Source organism: Diabrotica virgifera, chromosome 5 (genome assembly GCF_917563875.1).
Source record: "Diabrotica virgifera virgifera chromosome 5, PGI_DIABVI_V3a".
NCBI classification, from domain to species: Eukaryota; Metazoa; Arthropoda; class Insecta; order Coleoptera; family Chrysomelidae; genus Diabrotica; species Diabrotica virgifera.
In genome coordinates, this window is record NC_065447.1 from 123,558,238 (window position 1) to 123,580,291 (window position 22,054).

Genomic DNA, 22,054 nt, shown 5'->3' on the forward strand with positions numbered 1-22,054 from the left:
CCAAACATTTTTTTAAGGGGTCTTGTGGGTAAAAAAAGTGACTTTTTAAAAAAATTATATCTCGAAAACTAAAATTTATTTTTATTTATAATTGGAACATGTAAAAGTATAGTACTTAAGGTAGTCTCAAAAAAAGTTTCAGCCAAAAATATTCATTTTTGTAGAGTTTAAGTTTTTTTGCGTTGGCAGCATAACTAAGTCCAGTCTCATCTGAAATCAAAAAGTTTCTTGTAGTTTATACCTCTGGCTAGAATATGAACGAAGGAATTAAAAAAAATGAAATTTGAAGATTTTACATAAGTTTAAACACATTTTTGACCCCAATTTTTCTCATTTTTAAAGTAGTTTTTTTTATAAAACAAAAATGACCTCATCTAATAAAAAATCCTTTGTTGATTCACTAGCCAGAGGTATAAACTACAAGAAACTTTGATTTCAGATGAGACTGGACTTGTTATGCTGCTCACGGCAAAAAAGGGCTGTTGTCGAAAAATTGCAGTCAACTCTACAAAAATGAATATTTTTGGCTGAAATTTTTTTGAGAGTACTATACTTTTACATGTTTCAATTATAAATAAAAATAATTTTTAGTTTCCAAGATATAATTTTTTAAAAAGTCACTTTTTTTACCTGCAAGCATTGATTATAAATATTCCTCTGCAAGACAACAACTTAACAAATTGTTGATTTCAAATTGTAACAGTTGTTTTGCAAAGTATGCTGCCCTCTTGTATTTTCTGTGTTATCTTCATCATACAATTACTTCATCTAAAAACTTTCTGCGATATATTCGCAACAACAAAAACAAACAAAACAAAAAAAAATAAAACAAAAGTTTAACCACCTTCACACCACAGAATCAAGCAATCAAGTTACACAAATTTTCAAACACCTCACCTGACACAGCGTCTCAAGTACGATTGCGCGAATTGGTAAATATAACTCTGCACGACCACGCAACTCGAAACACAAGTACGCAAACACGGTTGCGTGAAGCGTGGCTCGCAATCGTGAAATTTACGAGACTTGCTCGACCTGTAGATTCTTGTGTCAAAAATAGGTTGATTGAACCTCACTTACCTATATACAATAGTGCACACAAAAAAAGTTACAGCCCTTTGAAGTACAAAATGAAAATGGATATTTTTTCATATATATTGAAAACTTTTTTAGGAGATTTTTTATTGAAAATGGACATGTGCCATTATTATGGCAGCAACATCTTAAAAAAAAATTAATGTGAAATTTGTGCACCCCATAAAAATTTAATGGGGGTTTTATTCCCTTAAACACCCCAAACTTTTATGTACGTTGCAATTAAATTATTATTGTGACACCATTAGTTAAACACAACATTTTAAAAACTTTTTACCTCTTATTACTTTTTCGATAAGCTAGTGTTTATCGAGATATTTTGAATATTTGTCCAATCCACCACATATTTGTATATGGTTAAGTACGATTATAGAGACCTGTTAATAATCTGAAAATTTATTTATAATTTACATTTTTAGGTATATTTTGAAAAAGAAGTCATATCTCGATAAAAGGTGACTTATCAAAAAAAGACTGAAGCAAAACTGTTTTAAAATCACTGTGTTTACCTAATGGTACGACAATTATTATTGGAACGTACACAAACATTTGGGGGGTTAAAGGAACTAAACATTTTATGTAAATATATTAAAAAAGAAGCCGCATCTCAATAAAAACTGGCTTATCGAAAAAATACTAAGAGTCAAGAAAGTTTTAAAAACGTGTTTAAATAATGGTACTACAATAATGAACTAATTAGAACGTACACAAAAGTTTGGGGGGTTTAAAGGAACAAAACCTCCATAAAATTTTTATGGGGTGGACAAGGTTCACTATAATTTTGTTTTGAGATGTTCCTGCCATAAGAACGATACATGTCCATTTTCAATAAAAAATTTCTAATAGTTTTCGATATATTGAAAAAAATCGATTTTCATTTTGTAACTTCAAAGGGCTGTAACTTTTTTTATGAGCACATTTGTACTAAGGTAAGTTAGGTTCAATCGAACTATTTTTAACCCCAGAATGTGTGGTATAATTTATGACCAATCTTTTCGGGACACCCTGTATATCTAATGCTTTAAAGAACTCATCCTACATGAAAAAAAAATATCTATCCGCCTCCACTTGCAGCGGTTCATCATTAATTCCTCTGGTTGTTCAATATTTAGAATGGATAAATCTGATGAAATATTACTTGTCCACCACATTCTTGATCCCCCAGTGGTTGCTTTCCTGTCGGATTTTCTTCCCAGACTAGCTTTACGACATGCTGCTCATGTCCGGCCCATCTTAATATTTCTGACTTAGCTATATCTGGTTGGTTATATAATTCTTCGTTGTTTCTCACTCTGTAAAGTTCTCTGTTGGCGTACTTAACTGGTCCATATGTTGCTCTAACGATTCTTCCTTCTGCAATTTTTGAGCGGTCCCCCTTTTTTGGTCATTGTTTCACAGGTATATGTCTTATTACTGAATGGTAGATTCCTATTTTGATACTGCAGGATACATTTTTGTATACAATTATTTTTTCTAATGCAAACCAACAATTTGGTACTTTCTATTATGTTAGTAATGTTGTCAGAGGTGATCCCAAATATTTAAACTGATGAGCCCTTTCAAAGTTGTACTGGCCTATTGTAATGTTTTGCCCTATTCTTTCTAAATATTCCATTCATATTGTAGCCATATATTTTGTTTTATCCTCATTTATTCTGAGGCATATTTGTTTTCTTAGTCTTCCTTGATATTTATCATTCTCTTTCCTACTATATCTATATCATCAGCGGCAGCCAGTATAATGTAAGGCCCTTTTTTTCTAAAGAGGAATACAATACTCTCCAAAGCAATGTTGAAGAGTAGTGGAGATAAGGCATCTTCCTGTTTGAGGCCTGTTGTAAATAATGTAGACAGTTTTACTTCAATTCTTAATCTGCTTATTTTAAGTTAGTTGAACTACATACCTAGAATTCTGCCATTGTAGTTAATTAAAAGTGTCAAACCTGTGTATGTCATTTATTGGCCAATTGGTGAATGTTACTATCATGATATAGTGATGAGCACACTAATAATGGCAAAATAAAGCAAAAGGTGAAAAACATAATACATTGTGAGGTAAAAAGAGATGAAACTAGTAAAGGTGGAAATTACTACATTACACAGTTCCTCGCCTTTAGACGTATCGGAGGACTATGAGAACTGTCACTGTGATAGGAGAATTTTATAAAATACTTCTGTCACAGACGTCTAAAGGTGGGAAATTATGTAATGCAATGTTAATTTATACGTTTATATTGATATTTTCCACCTCTACTAGTTTCATCTCTTATTATTTCACAATGTATTGTTTTCCATCTTCTGCGTTATTAGTGCGCTCATCACTGTATACCATGTCTATACCCATTCAATACTCTATAGATAGGTACTGTAAAATGGCTGAATAGTGATGGAAAGAGTAAAAAAATGTATTATTCTATAAATATTTTAATATTCTTAGGTCCGGTTTCACCAACAACAAAATAAAGCAATGAATAGTTATTGGTCGATCGACCTCCAAATACTAGGTTGATAGAGTACAAATCTTTTGATTTAAGGTTTATAAAATGTTTCTATATACCGGACTACCTTTTGTTGTTCACAAAAAAACATTTCTCCAACTCGAATTTCTTAAACAAACACTCAAAATTAAGTACCAAATTCTTGGTTATAAATATATGTGGTATTCACACTAAATCAAGAGAGCAATTGATATACATGGTTTCTTTTTTCGGCTGTAGAAAATAGTCTGGTGTATTTGGATTTTTTCTAACAGTTGTAAATCGTGAGATACAAGGTTTTCAAACTAAAACCAATAGTATTACCAGACTAAAACCACCAAAATGTCATTTTCGAAAAAAATGAGATAAAAGGTTTTCACACTAAGCCATCGATATACAATATAAATAATAAGTGAATAGAATACAATAATACAATTATTTTATATTTATTATACAATAATACTTTTCAATGACATTCAAAGAACAAAATATTCAAATTCAAATGTTACTCAATAAATTGACAATAAGGTAAACAAACAAAACCATAAGACTGACAACAAAGAACAAAATGACAGATGTCGGCGGCCCGCAGCCAAAATCCATGTTACGCCGAGACGTTCGTATTCGCACACTTGATCCAACGTTGCCAATTGTACGTGTAACAGTCAATGCGCGGTAAATTTAAAAAAGACGATGCATTGTGCCAGCACACAATCATAATATAATGATTAGTAATATATTAATTTAATCATTAAAGATAGTCAGTCAATGGCGTGCGTCATACAGATTATATTTTCAAGTTTAATGTATGTCTTACTAATATACATGATAAAGCTCAAGCTAAAATAAGTTTATTCAAGCGTTTAAGCTATACATATATGTACAAGAACTGGAAATTTTATGAAAGTTACTAACGAAGAAAAAACAAACAGATCGCTTCGTAGCGGCAATTAAGATTGCTTCGTAGGGGTAACTTTAGACATGGCCTGTTCTGTTGGGCCCCAACAGAGGGTCACTTTAAATTGTCGGCCCGAGTGGGGAAAGAATTTGGTAAGATACTGGGTCAAATGTAAATACCAGGTAAATTCAGAACCAAGTACTAACTTACTAGCAACAACATTTATTACAGGAGTGAAATGGAAAGAATAAGCTAAAGATAGCCTAACTCAGCGAGCTTTAAAATATTACTTCAGACACATATGTGCTGTTTATTTAGCGTTTGCCTCTAAATCCCCGCTTTGAAATCAATAGGCAGTGATGTGTCGTTACCATATCAATTTCTAAAAGTAAAAGTTGATATAAAATTTACATACCTAAATTGTATTTGCCTAGTGATAAAAATAGTGTTTTTCAAACTAAGCAATATCTTAAGGCTTACAATAAAATGAACATATATAGTCGTACCCAATTTATTTTGCAAACATGAAGTTGGTCAAGAGCAATCAAACAATTACACAGTTTAAAAAAATTCCTCTAATACAAAGTATAACAATACTTGAATATATGCTATACAGGGTGTTATAACAGAAAAAATAATAAGTAGAATATGATCGCCGTTTACAATTAAAAGAAAATATGATCGATTTAAAAATTGTGGCCTTCTATGGAAAGTTTTTGTTATCATTGGGTTTGAAAGTGTTTTTCACTCACTAATATCCTTGTAGTGTAGCACACCAATTCAAGTTAAACTTGTTATTGATTTTTGTGTTTGTTATTGTTTTGTATTTTTTATGACTCTATAAGCATTGTCTATAAAATTGTACAATTTTCCATGACAATAAAGCATATTTCTATTCTAAGTTGTCTATTTCTTAAACCAAAGCATTGATTATTACTACGAAATATTAATATCATCAATATTAATCTCACAATCAACCCATAGAAGTTGTCAAACAAATAAAATATTTGGGAATCATTATTGATAATTTATTTATTAACATTAAAAACAATTTATTGATTACAGTTAATTTATTTAATGGAAATTAAGGTAATAATAATAATAATGTTTATTCAACACAAATATAACAATATACATAAAATAATAAACTAAAAAATCTTCATGCGACTAAAAACATATCAAAGTGTATAGTTAATAAGAATAAACATAGGAAGCCACAAGAAAATAAATTTGCACGTAGCTATAGCCTAAAGTAACTCCTGTTGTTTATCCAAATCTTCACTAGTCAAAAGCCTTTAAATTAAAGTTCCAGCAGTTTTTCCTTTTTCTACATATATAAAATATCTGGTGTTTGTTCCTAAAAACAAAAACATAAGTACCATAAAAATCATACAAATGTGGAAAGTACCACAAAAGTACAGTACACACTTGGTACTCCAACATGCTCGGTAGTCCGACCTTTTGGTCCTATACCTGTTGGGCTATCAAGGGACAACTGTATTTTAATATTAGGACAGTTATATAAGGTTTAGATTAGTTTAGTTAGTTTTATATAAGGGCACTTGCCATAATAAGCCACAACAAAAAGGTATTAAAAGAAAAAGCTATAGATCTTAAATGGGAACCTACTACGTTTAGTCTATATATAAATCAAAGTAAAACAAAATATATAGAGTGCACAAAGTCAAATTAACATAAAAATCTTAAGGTAGACAACCATACCTATGAATATGCCTCCCATTTTCACTACCCAGGCTCAATAATAAATGACAACAACAACACTAGTCAAGAAAAGCATGGATTCTTAGCAGCAATAAGTGATTTTATGCATACAAAGATTTAACGAAAAGTAAGTTACTAAGTCTAAGCGTAGAATCTACAAAACAAATCTACACATTGCAGTGATGGTTTGTGGAGAATTAAAATGAACCACGAGGTGGATAGTACTAATGCAGAGCGCAGATATTGTTGGAATTGTAAAATCTCAAAGACTAAATTGGCTTGGTCACTCAGAAAGAATGCCAGATAATCGAGCTGTGCAAGTAATAGAACAAGAGGAAGGGCCCATAAAATTAAAAGATGGATAGACGATGTAGAGGGGGATCTTAAAACCATGAACATCAGAAAAGTATCCGGCAGGGCAGAATGGAAGAATGTTGTTATGCACACCAAGACTCACAAAGGGTTGTAGCACCATTAGAAAAAAGATTGAAGGACAGTTTAGGCTATATGCATTCAAACATTGTGAGCTTTGCATCTAACCATATTGTAATAAACTATATCTTATACTTACATGGTGGAGAGAAGTCTCCGCATTATTTTCTTTACATTTACTTCTTTCATCAGCTCTTTTCTTGCATTCTAGATCACCTTTTCTTTTTATTGCCTGCTTTGGTAACTCATGTTTTGGTTTAGAATATCTTTTTAAAGTGGCTAGCTTTTCTAATAATTAAGTTTGAATTATTACTTAGGTACATCTTTATCATTATTGTAGACATTTTTTAAAAACCTTATTAATTGAATTACATTAAACTTACCACTTACACAATGTTTATTGCATATTCTTTCATATTTTAATTTTAGTTTTGTTCTCCTTCTGGCTTTTATCCATTGTTCCCGACTTTGTTTTGTTAGGATCATGTTAGGATAACTATTTAGATTTATTTATTTACAAGATAATCTGTCAATTGTCAAATATTGAGATTTTAGTGACTTGGCAACGTTGGATCAAGTGTGCGAATTAGCTTCTCGTTATCTTTAGGCGCTCCTTTCATCTTGGCCTCAAACTGACAGACTAAAATATGACATTGAACGGACAAGACCTTCTAGGGAATTTTATGTGTATGTAGTTATATTGTATTTTAGAAATGCAAAAAATATAAAAAATATTTTTACTTAACTGAATGAATTTAATTAGATATTAAATAAATGAGTAAGAATAAACAATTTAAATTAATAGTCACATGAAATTATTTATGAAAATTTCATGGCGGTGAAAGCGAAAATTTTGCCAACAGGTAATGACGTCACTTGGTAAAAAGAAGAACAAAAAGAAAAATAAACTGAAGAAAAATAAAAATAAAATAAAAAGAAAATTATTAGATAATAATTATAAGATAAAAGAATTAGTGAATAAATCTGGAATTTGGCTATAATGAAATGTGATACAGTTGATAGTCATAATGTAACACCCTAATAGCACAAGGACGTCCATTGGACGTCCTTCACGGACTTTAGGGACGTCCATTGGACGTCCGTTTTCGTCCGAGGAATGTCCTTTATACGTCCTATTTTGGTCCAAATGTCGCGCTACCGAACGTCCATTGGACGTCCATCTAAGGTCCGAGGGGACGTATATTGGACCTTAATCGGACGTAATTTGGACCTTGATCGGACGTCCTAGGGGACGTAAATTGGACCTTAATCGGACGTAAATTGGACCTTAATCGGACGTAAATTGGACCTTAATCGGACGTAAATTGGACCTTAATCGGACGTAAATTGGACCTTAATAGGACGTAAATTGGACCTTAATGGGACCTTAATCGGACGTAAATTGGACCTTAACCGGACGTAAATTGGACCTTAATAGGACGTAAATTGGACCTTAATCGGACGTAAATGGGACCTTAATCGGACGTAAATTGGACCTTAATCGGACGTAAATTGGACCTTATCGGACGTAAATTGGACCTTAATAGGACGTAAATTGGACCTTAATCGGACGTAAAGGGGACCTTAATCGGACGTAAATTGGACCTTAATCGGAAGTAAATTGGACCTTAACCGGATGTTCTAGAGGACGTGAATTGGACCTTAACAGGACGTCCAATTTTGATCCAAATGCCACGTTGCCAAACGCCCAATGGAGGTCCACTTAACATCCGAAGGGACGTTCGGTGGACGTCAATTGGCCTTCATAGGACGTCCCAGTTTGGTCCAATGTCTTGCTGCCGAACATCCATCTAATGTCGTGGGAAATAAAAAATATATTTTTTAAGGAACTTATATTACATCTTATATTAAATTACAATTATTGGATATTACATTATTTACATTAAATTACAATACACTTCTCCAAGAAATTAACGCACCACCTTAAATATGGGGTATTTTTGATGTCTCGTATTTCCTAAACCTGTTGTTTCATCTAAGTGATTTTTTTATAATATTATAGCCTAGGCTATAGGTTACCTCCTTAAGCTTGTCATGCACAGGGAGCTATGCTGTAATATATGTACATTATATCATATCACTCTCTATAGTAATGAGTGAGCCTGCAGACAGGAAACAAATGGTTCCGTATGTGCAGGCTCACTCATTACTATAGAGTGCGATGTGATATAATATATATTACAGTATAGCTCCCCGTGCATGACAAGCATAAGGAGGTACTTAACCTATAGCCTAGGGCCTAGGCTAGAATATTATAAAAAAATCACTTAGATGCAACAACAGGTTTAGGAAATTCGAGACATCAAAAATGCCCAATTTTTAAGGTGGTGCATAATCGGTTGTATATACAGGGTGTAACAAAAATACACGTCATAAATTAAATCACATATTCTGGGACCAAAAATAGTTCGAATGAACCTAACTTACCTTAGTACAAATATGCACATAAAAAAAGTTACAGCCCTTTGAAATTACAAAATGAAAATCGATTTTTTCGATTATATCGAAAACTATTAGCGATTTTTTATTGAAAATGGACATGTGGCAGTATTATGGCAGGAATATCTTAAAGAAAAATTATGGTGAAATTTGTGCACCACATAAAAATTTTATGGGGGTCTTGATCCCTTAGATCATCCCAAACTTTTGTGTACGTTCCAATTCAATTTTATTATTGTGGTACCATTAGTTAAATTCAATATTTTTGTTTCTTAGTATTTTTCAGATAAGGCAGTTTTTATCGAGTTGCGACTTCTTTTTTAACATGTCTACATAAAAATTTTATGGGGGTTTTGTTCCTTTAAACCCCCCAAATGTTTGTGTACGTTCCAATTAAACTATTACTGAGGTACCATTAGTTAAACAGAATGTTTTTAAAACTTTTTTGCCTCTTTGTATTTTTTCGATAAGGCACATTTTATCGAGATCTGGCTTCTTTTTTAATATGGTTCAAAATATACCTAAAAATGTAAAGCATAAATAAGTCTGCATATTATTACCAAGTCTCCATAATCGTACTTAACCATATACAAATATGTGGTGGATTTGACAAATATTCAAAATATTTCGATAAAAATTGACTTTTCGAAAAAGCAATAAGAGGCAAAAAAGTTTTTAAAACGTTGTGTTTAAATGGTACTACAATAATAATTAAATTGAAACGTGCACAAAAGTTTGGGGGGGTTTAAAGGAACAAAACCCCCAAAATATTTTTATGGGGTGTCCAAATTTTACTATAGTTTTTTCGTAAGATACTGCTGCCATAATAATGCCACATGTCCATTTTCAATAAAAAATCTCTAATAGTTTTCGATATATATGAGTGATAAAGGCACAGAGACTTAGATGGCGAGGTCACATTGAAAGGATGCCAAACACGAGGACTCCAAAAATGGTACTAAACTACACTACAGCTTCAAGAAAGAGAAGAGGAAGGCCGAAAAATAGATGGAAGCAAGAGGTCGAAAAAGATTTGGAAAGAATGGTGCTACAGGGTCAGAAAAGAAAAATGAATAACAGGAAGGAATGGAGAAAAATCACATATCAAGCCAGAGAAGATCTCAGTACATAAAGAAACGTGAAAATGAAGAAAAAAACAAACTTTTCAAGCCATGGGCCTCTAAGGCCCTTAGTGCTATTATATATATATATATATATATATATATATATATATATATATATATATATATATATATATATATATATATATATATATATATAAAGAAGTTTGGTATTATTGACTGACAATATGTAGACTTTAGTTTTTTATTGAGGTTGCAGTCATTTATTTCTAAGGGGCAGGGTAAGAGAAACTCTGTGTTATAATCAAGCTTTCGCAAAATTTATTTGCTTCGTCAGGATTAGCTAAAATTATTATATAGTTATAAATAAATACAACGAAATGAAAGAACACTGCATAAAAATTAGTACAAAAACTTACAACGTGAGGCTTGTTCCTTAATTTGACATTTCTACAAAACATAAAATATCTAAAACAGAGTTTCTCTTACCCTGCCCCTTAGAAATAAATGACTGCAACCTCAATAAAAAACTAAAGTCTATATATATATATATATATATATATATATATATATATATATATATATATATATATATATATATATATATATATAACTTCAAAGGGCTGTAACTTTTCTTGTGTGCACATTTGTACTAAGGTAAGTTAGGTCCAATCAAACTATTTTTGGTCCCAGAATATGTGATTAAATTTATGACCTGTATTTTTGTTACACCCTGTATATATCTACATACTTCGTCTAATTTACTAACTGTTATTTATTTTAACTGAAATATTTAGGCGGTAGGTGTGTTCTTTTTTAGAATCACTTTGCCGAGTACAATGGAATTACAGCCACTAGACATATTTTATTATATACGCGTAGAAATAATATTTGAAGATTTCTATTAATGTTAAGCAGATTTGTTCGGATCACACTGTAACTGTAATCGAACGAAGGTGACATTATTTGACAGTTACGGTGATGACACTTCATATTTGTTTATATTCTTTACTATAAGTATCTGTTTTATTTATTATATTTACTGTTTTTATTATTTACTTTACTATAAAAAGATCCTCTACTATAAAAATATAAATTTCACCTAATTTTATAACGACTTGGAATAATCGAGGTATCTGACAACTTTTTTAGTTGTTATTGTAGACAAACTTATACAAAGAAACCTACCAGCTTTTTGCCAAGAGTTCGGAGCCGTTTTTTAATTATTAACAATGCAGTGCAAAAACTCTTGCACTGCAAATCTTAAAAGATTATAACTTAATTCTTGTTCTCTATTTCTTAAGTTTTTACTTATTTACATTGAATATTAATTTGTTTTGTTGTATAATCCACGTTTACAATAATTATGTGATATATTTGATTTAAAATGGATTCAGGATCTTTTTATACTTTGGCAACTATGTCAACTTAGATCTCTGGCGTAGATAATGACCTGCAACAGTAAGTAAATTAGATGGACTGTAGGTTATATTTGGTTCTTGGGACATCAAAGTATATTTTTTAGACATTCCCTGGATATAGTCACTGATGTGACATACCTCCGATTTGTTTTTTCATGAGTTTTGTAAGAGAGACTAAAAACTTTTTTTATAGTCACCTCCTGTTTTCATATATTTTTTGACATGTTTTGTAGTAAATTCAACTATCTATTTACTACAAAACATGTCAAAATTTACATGTGAAAGCAGATGATCCTAAAAATGGTTTTTCATCTCCTACAAAATTCATGAAAAAGCAAATAGGAGAATTATTGTACATTACAATTCTCTGATGTTTGGGAAAAAGGGCTTAAGTCAGAATTGCACATCGATAATGTTTTGATGATTTCTACAGTACTGTAGTAGATTCTACTGTACATACAGTTTACATCTACAACAGTTTTTTTCTGGTCCAGAAATCATCAAAACATTATCAATGTGCAATTCTGACTTAAGTCCTTTTTGGGTCATTGCTACCAAAATGTACATTTTCAATTATAAAAAAATTATAAATTAAAAATTTAAAAAGCCAACTATGAAAGACCTTCATAGAACAAGAAAATGTAAATATTAATACTCTAATAACAGGTAAAGCTTAAATTTTTTTATATTGCTTATATTTTTAGATTTTGTAATGTTTTGGTTAACGCAAGTGAGATAGTAATTAACGAAAGTGAGAAAACAGGATTCTATATTAATATAACAAGTGTCAAAATAAAAATTTTATTGTGTTACAAAAATGCAATGTGAAATTATATAAAAATACTGTAAAAACAAAAACACTTATGAAATATAAACATTATCCGGCAAAGAATTAAAAATATATTGTTCCCGTTTATTTAGATCAGGTGATGCTAAAACACAAACAACTTCGTCCAATGAAATGGTGGACACATCATCCTTTTCAGGAAAGACGAATTTGTATTCATGAATTTTTTTTAAAAACTTCACCGTGTAATTATAATCACGGTCAATATTTATTACCAATCCAATAAAATATTTACTCTGCTTTTTGGAAGACAACTTAACCACAATAAAATTATTAACTTTTGGACTAATGGAATATTTTATTTTTGGTGTCCTAAGCTCATCCAGGGTCATTTCTTCACTATCTGAGTCTGATGAGTATACATCTTTGTAGTGTATTCGGTTTTGTTCTGCCATATTTACTTCTATTTTTTTATTTTGTTTTCTAGATGTACCAGGTAATACTATAAATGCTGTTAAGAAAAATGTAAAAATAAAGCAAAAAGAAACAATTCTAAAGGTAAAAACAAAGTATGAAAGGATACATTCAGTTGATTGCATCTGTGGGTGATGATCATTCTTATTTTGCGACAAATTTAAATGTGGAATGTTAATGGTACCAATTTTATAATGGCAACATTCTTGAACTCCACATGTCAAGCATGATAAGTTCCTTGCCTCCAGTAAATTATAGGAGGTGTTTGTCCAAACAACTTCTCTTATGGTCATTGTACCTTTAAATGGTCTTAAATCTGCAGTAGATAGTTCACTTTCAATTTTTTGAATTTCTGAACCAGATACTGTGTGACATGAAATCCCCTTACAGTTTTCTTGAAGTTCTTTAATTAAACTGTTAAAGTTATCTAAATCCTTTCCTTGGGCTACCAAATTATCTGCTGTCCTTTTCAAACATCCCCCAATACCATCTGGTGCCCCTTTCCCGTGTCCAGACTCACTGTAATGCCATCTTATAGCTTGGCAGGTAAAAAGCTTCGAAATATATGCCACTATTAAAAAAAACATACTTTTATTTTTATATTGTGTGGACGGTCCATCACTCAGGAAATGTACCATAGATATATTGGAAACTAGGGTTTTCACATATTCTGCAATGGGTTTCAAATGGGCACATATAGCAAAAGGATCATGACGAAGATTCTCGGAAAATGTACACATTGAAGTTTTTTTGTTTTTGGTATAAACCATTACAGTGTGCAAACTTATCTGTGGTTTGGAACCACCAAAATGGGCGGATTGGATTTCTCGTCCATATTTACATATATAATTTTCAGAGAAGTCCATATGTATAAGAACCTCATCTTCCTTTAGGTTATTCTTAATTGTGTCGATACATTTATATTGGTGTTTAATAGTAAGTAAATGTTTTAAAAAATGGGGCAGTTTTTCTTTAAAGACACTTACAATATTTTCTTTTGTGCTTTCAACCTCTTCCTTAATTGTCTTTTGACACATTTTTTTCTCGCCCTTAACAATTATTTCAACTTTTTTTGAAGTCCATTTTTTATAAACTATTATGCTGTCATCAACATTCAAGAACTGTATTTCTCTATTACTGCAAGCTAAACATAAACGCCCTAGACAGTCTTCATCATTAAAATCACAACATATTTCCTTCACTACTTCTGTTGAATTAGCAGCATTTATAATATTTAATGACTTTAATTTGCTTACAAGTAAAGTGAAATTCTCATGAGTTATACAAAGACACGTTTCTCTGTTTTTTTCTGTAGGAAACAATACCCAAAAAGGTCGAAATCGACAAAATCTAAAATAGCTTACTTTAACTTCAGGATGCTGAGTCTTAAATAGAATAAAAATATTTTTTAGGGAATCATTTAGGTACCTCTTTTGCTTTTTGATTTTCCTATAAGTAACAGTGTCCTTTTTTCCAGGACATAGCCGACTTACTTCATCTTTTTCAAAAAAGCTTGAGATGATTTTCTTTAATCTTAAAAAGGCTAACCTTCTCCTTTTCAACACTTGCCCAGAATTTTTATTTTTTATGATTCTTCTTGAACTAACCAATCTTACCAAATTTTCACACCTATATTTTTTGACTATATCTCCAGAAATATAATGAACAAATCTCTGCTTGTCTTTAAATGTTCTTTGTTCTTTGTAGTTTTCCTTTAGTTGTTGCTGAAGCACTTCCCCAATTACAAGTTTTCGTTTTACTTCTGGAGTAACCTTCTGTCCAATAAGCATTTCTCGAACATTTTTATTTGGAGTGTTAGGCCCTTTTTTCTTTAATCTTTCATACCTACAAAAAAGTATTTCAAACCTACATAAAAACATTATTATAGTTTTTAATTTCAATACTAAACCCTTTGTAATTCAAATTATAAATATGGTGTTTATTGACTCTATTATTTTTGTTAAGATTAAAATTATTTAATAATTAGATAATACCTTTTTTTGTATTTTGAAACCTTCTGACATGTCCTTTCTAATTTGGCTTTTAAAACCTCTATTTCTCTTTTCATTCTTTCCCTATTTCTTCGTACTATTTGTTTTCCTTTTAAGGACTGTCGTGATGAACCAGGCTGTGGATTTTGTTGAGGTGTAATATCTCCTGCAAATTCCTCAGGGACTGGAGTGGATGGTTGGGTTATTTCATTAAGCTGAGCTAAAAGTCTTTCTCTTCCTTTTTTAGCATAGTACGATTTTTTACTTTTTTCTCGCCAACATTTTCTAATCTTCCTTTGCTCTCGTTCTGATAATTCATCAATTGTCTTTACTTTACCGGCTTCTTTTCTAGCTCTATATCGCTCTCTAGCCTTCCGTTTTTCTTCTTCATGCAATGCCGGATTATTTTTTATTTTTTCTCTTAACTTACGCATCGCATTTTTTGATCTTTCCCTAAGAACACTCTCCTTTTTTTCCTTGTTTTTCGCCGACTTTGCCATTTCTACAAACTGTCAGTACTATATTATTAAAAAAATGTATTAATGTATGTTTATTTTTTAAAAATAAGCTTTAAGCAATGATTTAAGCAAAAAAATAATAATATTTTGTAACAATTTAATCAAATCTCATTTATGTTAACTCTGTCTCACTTTCGTTAACACATAAATTAACGCAAGTGAGATTAACGAAAGTGAGGTTTTATTTTAAACTTCCCGCCAAATCCCTAATAAATTGTTTGGATTTTGACGCCATTTTAAGAATAATTACTTTGCTTAATTTCCTAGCATATACAGCTTACAAACATTACTAATTAACAATTTTTCACAAAATATTCTTATTAACAAAAGTGAAACATTATGCTTACCGTTTGATGGTTTTAACTCCGTTTTTCTATTAATATTTGTTAAATTTCACAGAACAAACTACCTCTCTCAAGGCTTTTATTCAACTAAAAAGAAGACTTGTCCAAGCACTTAATGTCACACTATCAGCGCCATCTAACTGAATTTATGTGAAATAATAAGTCTATTAACGAAAGTGAGAATGAATGACGAGGACACCTATAAAAATCTGATTTTAAACTATAAAATAAAGTATTTCTTATAGGGGATCATAAAACTAAGAAATAATGTCAGCTATTTTATCATTCTCTGTAATTATTTATTTTACATAATATATTAAAATGCCGTTTTTTTTTGTTTCAAAGCTTATATTAGCAAGGTGGGGACATTAACGAAAGTGAGAATTGACTCCTTTAATTTCAAAAAAATATAGGATTGGTTTTATTTGTGGGATTTAAATAATCATAGGAAGTTAAGTTCTAATGCACTTTATTTGAGTGTAATATTATGCTAATTATTTTTTCTTATTAAACCTTATTTTTGCTTAAAGGACATCAAAATGTACATTTTGGTAGCAATGACCCTTTTGCCAAACATAAAAAACCAATCTGGTCATAACTGACCAATGAGCAATTTTAATTTAACCTAAATTACTACTGTTTCTTAAAATGAAGAGCTTACCCCATAGCGTCTCTTATCTAATCTAACAAGATCGTGCACTATTCTAACATACACAGGCACAGCACACAAGCACTATGCTCCGTTTTTCACTATCACCTATCACTCAAACTAGTTCAAAAGGCTTTGTCCTCTTCAATCTTCTAGTTTGCCCAGTAGTATCGAGGAGCTGGATTTCCTCGATATTCTTGAACTTATGAAGTTGTTGCTCGTGACCCTGCTATCTTCTTGATATTTGTTGATAAAGTAATAACTTATTATGCATGGACAATGTGGACTTTCTTCCAACTAGCCAATACACTTTTTATATCTCTCTTTTGCCTTTCATAGCCACAAGGCTATACATTTCCTTCTTGTTTTTTTTTTTTGTAGGCCACTTTCAGCTGATTCTAAAAAAAATTAAAATGAAGGGTAATTTTTCTATTCTTTACAATTAAAAATCAAAAGAAATAGGAAATAGGTACTATTTACAGGTAATAATATGCATGCATAAATGATTCGTTTCATAAAGAATAAAGAAAATTGAAAACGGATTTTATAATACTTACAAAATTGTTTAAACAAGAGATCCAGCCAGAGCCCAGAGCAAAAACTAGCAGCATAGAAAAAAGTGTTGTGTGATTTGACTAGCAGACAGTACAGCAGAAAAGCCACTAATTTCCATTTCCCACACCCCCTTATCGATGCATTTTTTTCCAATCAAAATTTTTACTAAATTTTTAGGTTATCGGTTATCTTATGAAAATGAAATGTGATGACCAACATAGATACTCGCGACGCTACATAGATACTCGCGCGGCAAATTTGAAAATGAACGCAAATTGAACAGTAAATGGCCTCTCTTAAAATCTTGTAATGGAAAATTTTACCCCTCCAGGAAGACATTGTACTATGTTCATAGAATATCTTGTGGTAACTTTCCACCCATAATTTAATCAGATAGATGTTCACGGAATAGAACGGTAGTACCTATATTCCTGGAATGTTTTGTGTTGTTAGGATTAAACTTTTATTTTATTTATTCTTGAATATTTCCTATTGTTAAACATTGTAACCAATAATTTACAAATAAGATTTTCATTACATTACATAAAATCAAAAACATGTTTTGGACATTAAACTATATAGTTTGTTTATAATTGTAATAATTGTATATACAATTTTGAATTAAGATTTAATCTTTTCGATTTAAACTACAGTAAAACCTGTGTTACCGGCCCCCTGCAAACACCGGCCACCTGTACTAACGGTCAGTTTAAAAATTCCCCAAACCAATTACAGTAAAACCTGTCAGTAACGGCCACTAAAAATGAAAAAGCTATTGGCCGATATGGAAAGGTGACCGGTATTGCCAGTTTTTGTAGTCCAGATATAATTGGTTTGGGGAATATTTAAACCGGCCGTTAGTACAGGTGGCCGATTTTATCAGGTGGCCAGTAACACAAGTTTTACTGTATATCTAGACTACAAAAACTGGCAATAACGGCCACCTTTCTATATCGGCCAATAGTTCTTTCATTTTAGTGGCCGTTACTGACAGGTTTGACTGTATTTCATTAACGTAAAGTTAACGCGTAAGTTAATATTTTATTGAATTATTTTGCTATTTGATCCCGTAATTGGTATAATGTGTCCAATATAATATATAAGCGTTCATAAAACGTCCGTATTTCGTCCAGTATGGACGTCCAAAGGACGTTCAACGTCGGACGTCCATATTTATTCCGTCCGAAGGACGTCCAACGTCGGACGTCCAAAGGACGTCCATATTTATTCCTTCCGAAGGACGTCCAACATGGGACGTCCAAAGGACGTCCGTTTATAGTCCATGGACGTAAGGACCAAAAATGGACCTATTTTGGACGTCCAAAGGACGTCGTGTGCTATTAGGGCAGTATAACTGGTTGTCTAATTTCAAGTAGATGTAATAGGGTGAATAAAACACAACTAAGTAAAATACTATGGTTTAACGGAATTGAGATTAAAGTACTAAATGGATGTATTATTTAAGAGAAAGTACTGTGAACTGTAAATAAGAAGACTGTTTGTCTCTTGTCAGTTTGTTGACCACAAACATTTTCATTTTGCTTTCTATTAGCTTTGTTATATTCAACAAGCAAGACCTTCCTCTACTTTTTACTATACATTTATCACACCATTACCTACAATGTTAATCTGAGAACTATTTTGCCAATTTGTCATGATTATTATGTGATCATTGAGCTGACGGATATGTGTGTGCCTTTGCGTGTCTCCTATCCTTTGTGGAGGTAGGCTTAGGTTTTCATGTCTCTGTTGGTCCAGTAACCACATAAAATGTTAATTTTCTTTTTAACTTTAATTTAATTTCTTTACCTAATTTTATTTTCAATCTCTCTTCAAGTTAGACAACCATTAATTCAAGGCCTACAATTTTTGTTTTATTTTATAATGCATCATTTCTACCTTATTTTCACCCTCGTTTTATTCCCTCTATATTTTTATTTTTAATTTTAATTTTATTTTCACATAATTTTCAAACAATAATTTGGCATCATATCATTATGTACTTCACACCATATTAACTTTCACTTATCGTTTTCTTATTTACAGTTCACAGTACTTTCTCTTAAATAATACATCCATTTAGTACTTTAATCTCAATTCCGTTAAACCATAGTATTTTACTTAGTTGTGTTTTATTCACCCTATTACATCTACTTGAAATTAGACAACCAGTTATACTGTTACATTATGACTATTCTCCTTTTCATGAACATTTTTCAGTGCGTCACAAATTATAGAAAAAAAGGTAAGTCCGTGATAATACACATTTATGACATTTATTCTAACGTGACATTTTAGTTAAATCTGACAGTTGTCAAATTTTATTTTCAATTTGGAATAAAACCAAATCAATTGTGTCTATTGCATTTATAAAATGGTATTTTCTTTCATTTGTATAGTCTTATAAATTGTACAGATTATATTGATAATATTATTATTTTATTTAATAAATAATTCTTTTTTGATTATGGCGCCATCTATCGACAACTAGAATAATCACCGAACTAGAATAATTACCGAAGTATTCCCAGACGTGCCTTTTTTTCTGTCACATACAATTTAATGCGTTAGAGAGAAATCGAAAAACTGTGACGCACTGAAAGATGATCATGAGAAAAAGAATATCAACTATATCACATTTCATTATAGCCAAATTCCAGATTTATTCACTAATTCTTTTACCTTATAATTATTATCTAATAATTTTCTTTTTATTTTATTTTTCTTCAGTTTATTTTTCTTTTTGTTCTTCTTTTTACCAAGTGACGTCATTACCTGTTGGCAAAATTTTCGCTTTCACCGCCATGAAATTTTCATAAATAATTTCATGTGACTATTAATTTAAATTGTTTATTCTTACTCATTTATTTAATATCTAATTAAATTCATTCAGTTAAGTAAAAATATTTTTTATATTTTTTGCATTTCTAAAATACAATATAACTACATACACATAAAATTCCCTAGGTCTTGTCAATATCCGTTCAATGTCATATTTTAGTCTGTCAGTTTGAGGTCAAGATGAAGACCACTTTGTAATGCGAGATTTCAGTTTCTCCAGGACTTGTGTTATGGGAGAATTTGGACCAATCACGAGTCACAGATTTTCGATTTTTTGACACTTGACAGTTCGATTGTCAACTTTCGAAAATGAAAATAGATCCATTTACCACAATAAAACTAAAAACAAATTTGTTTTTAATAATTGTGTGTTTACCTCTTTAATTTTATTTTTATCCATTTTTATTTTGTTCTGTAGTATTCTGTACTTTTATTGATCTTTGTAGGTTAATTGGATGATTTAAAAGTTTAATTGGATTTACTTACTTGTATTTATCAAAGTGCACTCTAAAAATGAATTCAAAATCAGAAGATGTAAGTGTAATTATATGTAGATAAATAATAATAATAATTTTAATACTATGAAAATGTAAAATAAAATACACCTTAAATATAAATACAAGTGTTTTAATTTATTACCAAAACAAATTTTAAATAGTAAATGAGATATTTTTGTTATTATAGATCCAAACCAGTAAAAATTAGACAAGGTACAATCAAAGAAATAAAATGTCTGGGATTTTTTAATTTTCTATAAAAAAAATAGTATGTATGTATTTTACCTTTCATTATAAGACTTTTTCTATGCTGGAGTCACACAAAATAATAAGGTAAATATTTTTGAATGTTCTATAATTTCTTTATACAAAAACAACCAATGTCATCTTGTTCTTATGGTATTCACTACAGTACATAGTACATCTACTTATAACTTATACAATACTTTTGCTTATATAATTAAAATATATAAAACTATAATGTAATCAAAAGTGCCTTGATACTTTTAAATACATAATGCATATACAATTTTATTTTAAATAATATATAATCACACACATTACCCATTAAACGTACAAACATTTAAAAAATAGCCAGAAAAAGCCTAAAATGAAATAAACACATTAAGTACCATTCTAAATTCTTTACCCAAATCCAAATTAATTATTAAGCTGGATTTATAGTTTGACGGACTGTAGAGGAAGACGTACTAGAAAAAGATCAACATAGAAGTTTGTGTACTCTTGATTATAAAGCTTATCACGTACGGGGAGCTATACTATATCATATCGCTCACTATAGTAAATGAGTGAGCCTGCACGCACCTAACCATTTGTTCCTAGTTAGGAATCGCTGTAGTGAGCGATATGATACTATAGTAATGATGAGTGAATCTGCACGCATGGGACCATTAGTTCCTAACTAATTAGGTTCCTAGTTAAAAATCGTTATAGTGAGCGATATGATATAATATATTATAGTATAGCTCCCCATGCGTGGCAAGCTTTATAAACAAGAGTACACAAACTTATATGTTGATCTTTTTTCAGTGTCTATGTCTACAGTCCGTCAAACTATAAATCCAGCTTAATAAATAATTTGGATTTTGGTAAAGAATTTTAGAATGATACTTATATTGTGTTTATTTCATTTTAGGTTTTTTCCTGTCCATTTTTTAACTGTGTGCACATTTCAACAGTTTAATGGGTAATGTGTATGATTATATACTTAAAGTAAAATTGTATAGGTATGTATTTAAAAGTATAAACGCACTTTTGGTTACATTATAGTTTTATATATTTTATTTATATAAGCATATATAAGCAAAAGTATTGTATAAGTAGGTACGAAGGTTCTACCTATTCTGTAAAAAGGGGCCAAGTGTATTACTTATTGTTGTTGAGATAGCCTCATAATTTTTGATACCAAGTAACATTTTGTTTTAAACTGGTTGTGTAAAAGGGAGCTAAAGTTCCACTTAGTAAAAATATAAAAATGTTACTTGGCCTCTTTTTGCAAATCAGCGACGATATATAATAACACACATTACCCATTAAACATACACACATTTAAAAAATAGCCAGAAAAAGTCAAACATAGAAGTTTGTGTACTCTTGATTATACAGCTTGTCACGCACGGGGAGCTATACTACATATAATATATCACATCGCTCACTATAGTAAATAAATGAGCCTGCACACATGTAACCATTCGTTCCTAGTTAGGAATCGCTGTAGTGAGCAATACGATACTATAGTATCTAATGATGAGTGAACCTGCACACATGGAACCATTAGTTTCTAAACTAAT

The 22,054-nt window shown here is 30.8% G+C and overlaps 1 protein-coding gene and 1 long non-coding RNA gene across 2 annotated transcripts; both read right to left on the reverse strand.

The window, feature by feature from the left end:
* Positions 1–7,672: 7,672 nt before the first annotated feature.
* On the reverse strand, positions 7,673–17,120 carry LOC126884368 (uncharacterized). The gene is made up of 4 exons (XR_007697987.1): positions 16,908–17,120; positions 16,264–16,748; positions 8,208–12,123; positions 7,673–8,098 (listed from the first exon to the last, which is right to left on the reverse strand). It is a non-coding gene; the product is annotated as an uncharacterized LOC126884368 (long non-coding RNA).
* On the reverse strand, positions 12,136–14,728 carry LOC126884362 (uncharacterized). Its single transcript, XM_050650292.1, has 2 exons — positions 12,958–14,728; positions 12,136–12,876 (listed from the first exon to the last, which is right to left on the reverse strand). Exons 1-2 carry the CDS (start codon positions 14,726–14,728, stop codon positions 12,449–12,451), a joined length of 2,199 nt encoding a protein of 732 aa, XP_050506249.1. The 3' UTR covers positions 12,136–12,448.
* Positions 17,121–22,054: the final 4,934 nt, after the last annotated feature.